This window comes from Neolamprologus multifasciatus, chromosome 7, assembly GCF_963576455.1.
Source record: "Neolamprologus multifasciatus chromosome 7, fNeoMul1.2, whole genome shotgun sequence".
NCBI lineage: Eukaryota > Metazoa > Chordata > Actinopteri > Cichliformes > Cichlidae > Neolamprologus > Neolamprologus multifasciatus.
This window is the reverse complement of record NC_140445.1, coordinates 30,153,799-30,159,248: the sequence shown is the minus strand read 5'-3', so window position 1 is coordinate 30,159,248 and position 5,450 is coordinate 30,153,799. Positions and strand designations below refer to the sequence as shown.

At 42.0% G+C, this 5,450-nt stretch overlaps 1 protein-coding gene across 1 annotated transcript; it reads left to right on the top strand.

Annotated features, from left to right (window-relative positions):
* Nucleotides 1–1,583: 1,583 nt before the first annotated feature.
* On the top strand, nucleotides 1,584–3,754 carry LOC146514540 (uncharacterized). Its single transcript, XM_085164629.1, has 4 exons — nucleotides 1,584–2,104; nucleotides 2,243–2,494; nucleotides 3,070–3,159; nucleotides 3,336–3,754. The coding sequence occupies exons 1-4, from the start codon at nucleotides 1,975–1,977 to the stop codon at nucleotides 3,593–3,595; spliced, it is 732 nt and encodes a 243-aa protein (XP_085020755.1). The 5' UTR covers nucleotides 1,584–1,974; the 3' UTR covers nucleotides 3,596–3,754.
* Nucleotides 3,755–5,450: the final 1,696 nt, after the last annotated feature.

Here is a 5,450-nt window from a genome sequence, read left to right as displayed (position 1 = left end):
GTTCAGCTGGCTTGAGATCTGGTGACTCACAAAAGCAATAGCCTTTAATTACCATAACTTTCATCATCATTCAATCATTTGCACTCATCATGTTTGTCTGCCATTTAATTCTGCCCTTTGCCTTTAATTTGCTACCATCTGCATATGTAAATTCATAAAACTTGCAGAAAATTCCAAAAAACATTTTGTTATTACATTGAGTCTCTAAATCCCCCAAGTGCCAAGACCAACAATACATACTCACTGATTATGAGTAAAGCATTTAAATAATTTTTTGTATCTTACTGCAAGCTAATTAAGTGATCAGGGAAGAAAAAAATGCAGTGGCACATATCTTTGCAAAAGAAGTATGAAATATCCCTTGGGACATTGTATTCGCAAGGAAAGCTTCTCCTTTTGAGTGAGTTTCCTGACAACGGGGTCTGATCAGACACAGATACAGATGACAGGAGGGCAACATAAAGAAAACTAATGGATGGGGGAGAAAAAAAAGGAGGAACAAAGAAAAGCCTGAAGCAGTCAGATAAAGAATGAATAGAGACAGATGTTCCTATTAGAAGACAATTACCTAGTTTTAAATCGTCTTGGGTGTGTTTGCTCTGCTGGCATGCGTTTCAGTATATTACTGGGTGCATTATTTCACAGTTAACAAAGTTACAGATATTCCTGGAAATCAGAACAGTTAGCGGTGTAATTTTCAAAGACAAGCAATAACACTATATATCTGACAGATGTTTTACGACTACCATACATCACTGTTACCCTGCATACTGTGTCTGCCTCAATCTGTGTTCAAGTCCTTTACTCAGCCTGGTAATATTGTCTGTGATGCGCTGCACATCTCTCTGCAAGCCTCCTGAAGGAACAGAAAGGTAGTTCAATATAATGTATTATTTCCCAGGTGAATCAAACAGAATCCACCCAGTCCTCCATCTTTCTGTGTCACCACTCTGACACTAATAAGCCCAGCACTAAATAATAAGAGCTGGCTTCTGCCAATTTAACTAAAATAAAGAAACAGCTAGAAACTGATATGTAAGCTATGTGTTGCATATAGAGAGTCAGAGGTCAGTGTGTTTAAAGTAGGGCTGCTCAATTAATCGAATTTTATCACGATTACAATCTGGGCTTTCAACGATCATTAAAAATGACTGAGTCGATTATTAGCCCCTCCCTCGTGCTTTACTCTCGCGCTGCTCCGTGTGGCAAATCGAGCGAGAAAACATGGACGACGCGACAGCTCCCCAAAAATGAACCAAAATGTCTCTATCGCCCCCTGGTGTCTGGCTGCAGTATATCATAAACCCCGCCTCCTCCATGTTAGAGGATGGGACTGGGGTCAGACTAATTAATTTAATTTAAATTAATTCTCCTTAGATTATTTTTTTCCAAAGATTCTTTCTTTTGTTTTCAATAGTAAATAGTAAATCAATAGTTCTCATCACACTCTCCTTTCCCATAAGTTTGATTCTAATTCCTGCCGCGGTGATGTTAAATTGGGGTGAAACGTCATCATAAGAGCTTTGACTGACAGCTGCAGTCACAGAGAAACTTGCGTATCTCTGTTCGCGAATAGCAGATAGAGCGTAGGCTCTAACGGTGTGTTCACACCGAACGCGATGGACGCGAATAGAGCGTCAGGTTTACATGTAAAGTCAATGGAAAAGCGCGATGACGCGCGATTGCGGGTCCCGCGAAAATTCGGAAGCAGATTTGCGTCGCGAAAACGCCAAAACTCGTGAAACGCGCGTCAGTGTAGCGCGTCTGGCGCGTTTGACTCGCGAATAAAACCACGCGCGTGAGTTTTTGTGTTGCATTTTGTGCATACGCGCGTTTCGCGTCTACCGCTCGAGTTGGAAAAATCTGAACTCCAGCGTCAAATCGCGCCGCGACAACCAATCAGGAGCCTGGTGACGTGGCTCTGACCTAGGTCAAAGGGCAGATCCAGCCAAAGCCCTTCATTCTTCATTCAGTATGGAGGAAAAGCTAATCAGTGCCGTGGCTAATCACCCGGAGCTGTACGATGCTAGCTACTACTTTTACCGAGACAGGAATAAAAAGGACCTAGCTTGGAGACACATAAGTGAGGAGATCGGGCAACCTGGTAAGTTCATTCCTTCTTTTTAATTTTCAGACTGACCCGATGAACCCGCGCAAAAGCTAGCAAGCCCGCCTACTGTCCCGCTATTTTCCCACTGATGTACAAATACCTTTCCGCTAACAAGATAATGCGTTTATTCAGAGGACATCTGCAGGAGAAAGTGGAAGAGCCTCAGGGACACATATAATGAGGAGAAGAAGGCAGAGAAGGAGAAGAGGAGTGGGTCTGCAGCAGGATCGGGGAGAAGATGGAAGTTCTTCGCGGTCATGGGGTTTCTGGACCCCTTCCTCACCCCGCGGGAGACAAGCGGCAATATGGTGCGGACCGTGGAGAACTTCTCCCCCGAGGACCAGGGACAGCCCGAAGAGGCAGCAGGGGAGTGTCAGTCAGAAGGTATGTTTACATTGAGTTAATGTAGGCAGTTAATTTATGCGTGTTGTCATACAGGAACATATTTTGTTTATTAATAAACAGTATACAGTAGTCCCGCTGTTCATCCGTCACTGCCTCGCCTTTTCGCTGATTTTTTTTATTGCACCGTACAGCTTTCAACAATGCGCATTGCATTCTGCAGCCCAAATGACAAATCTCCTCCATGTCGTGTCTCCTGCGCTTGCCAAACTTATCATGTTTGGTTTTGATAACCATCACGTCCAATAGAAAAAAACAGCACAAAAACACTCATAACTATGACCCTCATTCGGAAATAGACACCTGCACCGGGAGCAAAAAAGGCGCACAAAAGTGGCGCCGCAGACGGAGAAAAAGCGCGGCATAATACTTTTACGTTTTAAAATCGACAAAGGTTTGCACTTTGAGAATCAACTTGTGAGAACTGTGACTACTGTTCATGTGCTGCAATAAATGAGAGACCACTGTATATATAATAAGTATATAAGTATATAATAATATAATATTCTCTATGACTATTGTCTTCAACCTGTTAACATCTAATATTGTCTTGATAGAGTCAAGTAATCATGCAGCAGAGTCCTCAGCTGTCTCTTCTCCTGGCTCCCCAGTCCCTGGTCCCTCAGCTCCTGCTGCTGCACCCACAGGTATGAACATCAAGCACTGACAGCTTTTTACTTGCTTGAATTCCCTTGTGATCACCTTTACTAAATATCTACAACCAATCAGTTTATATCCTGGTTTTTTTTTTTTCAATTTTGAAAATGAAAATCTAGTAGCAGCCTTCTCATTACTTTGTGTTGTTTTGTGCTGTGTTTTACAGGCCCACAGAGGAGGACAGCTCGAAGGCGGGCGAGGGACGGGTCCCAGGACGGTCCATCGGCGGTGGAGCTGGCCATCCTGGAGTCCCTAAAGAGGCCACGCCCGTCTCCAACTGAACATTTCCTCCTCGGCCTTGTTCCTGCTCTGGAGAGCATGCCGCCTCAGACACGAGAATTCGTGAAATTTCAAATTTATAAATTAGTTTTTCAAAACAGCACAGCTGTGTTAAATTTGGAAACATTGGACCCTAATGATCAGTAGTTTTCTGATGAGGCAGCAGCTCTCCAGGGCAGAAACAACGTTCTTATTTTTCTCCTCCTTCTCCCTGAGGCTCTTCCACTCCAAGCTGGGTCCTTTTTATTCCTGTCTCTCTGTAAATAGTTACATTTCATATATTTATGATAAATGTTTTTGTTAATGAATTTATATTTTTTCAAATAAACATTTATAATGACAAAATGTCTCTGTTCTACTACACAGCAAATATTGGCACCCGACTTGACACAAGTAGAATTTATTTCATATTATACTAATGACAAAACATACTAATACAGTGGGATGCAAAAGTTTGGGCAACATTGTGAAAAGTAATTATTTTCTTGTACAAATCACTGGTTGTCACAATAAAAATAGTCAGTTAAATATATCATATAGGAGACACACACAGTGATATTTGAGAAGTGAAATGCAGTTTACAGAAAGTGTGCAATAAGTGTTTAAATCAAGCAGGTGCATAAATTGGCGACACAAAAAAAGAGAAATGAAATAAATATTTAGTGTATATGAATGTGTGTGTCTCCTATATGTATATTTAACTGACATTTTTCATTGTAACAGTGATTCATACAGGAAAATAATGACTATTAATAAGGTTGCCCAAACTTTTGCACCACACTGTATATAGGAACATAGTGAAGACAAGTTACTTAAGAGAGTAAAAAGAGGTTAGTTTATTTTGGAGTAGAGCTCCATTTATTAAGAAAAAATTAAAAGGACAGGAACACTCTTTAGAGGTTTGTGGGTGGCTCTTAAAAGAGCCGTTGTGGGGAAGTCACTCGGACTTCAAACAGGCTACTCCTTTGGTTGCCAAGACACAGCTCCCTCCGCTGAGAAGTGAGCCATGAATTTCTCCCTCACCAGGACAGCCTCTCTGGAGGAGTTGTTTGCTGGCAAGGAACCTGGACAAAATTGTTTAAAATGAGTATTATGTGTACTGCAGTTACAAAATACATTATTGAAATTCCAAAATTACAAATTGCAAAACATAAATCTTACATAAAACCTTTTGTAATTATAAGGATAATTACATGATATATATTAGATATAATCTAAAACAGTCTGCGGTGATTATATACAAATATTCAACTATCCCAGAATTAAACCAGGTCTAAATAAAAAGGAGTGAGTATCACTACAAAGGTTAACTCAGTGGTCCTAATGCTACAGTTTGATATCAGCAAACACCGAGCGCATACATTGATATGACACCACAGCCATGCTATCATTGCAAACACTGATAACAGCATAAATCGAATTAAATCGGGACTTGATGAGACCTTCTGAGTATCACTAGAAATATTATAAACAGTCGTCTCCGTACCACAGTTTGCTTTCAGTAAAAACCGAGCATTCACTGTTAGCATAGCACATCCACGTTAGCAGTGTATAAATGGATAGTTTAGCATATATTAGCACAGGTATCAATAAAGGACTACCGTATTAAATACTTTTACTAACCTCAGGCAGATGGACAGGCGCTCTGCAGGTGGGATTGAGCGCCTGTAGTTGGTGTCTAGGCGGGCGATTCTGGGACCGACCCGGGAAAGCAGGTCCTCAAACTGGCCGAGTGAAAGACGGTGATATCGCTGAAATCGGCCGTCATCCAGGCGCAGCTCCTGGAGCAAATGGTGAAACACACCAAACTGCTCACGCCTCTGGAGGACCTGATGGACCCAGGTACGGCGAGGGCGTCTTTTACGCCGCTGCTCTGCTCTCCACAGTATATAGAGAAGGGAGACTCTCTCTTCAAGCGCTAACTCGACAGCTGCCATCTTGCAAAGATACCGGTCTGGCACAACTTCCTCCCACATCCCTCCCACATTTCCGGTTCACGCGC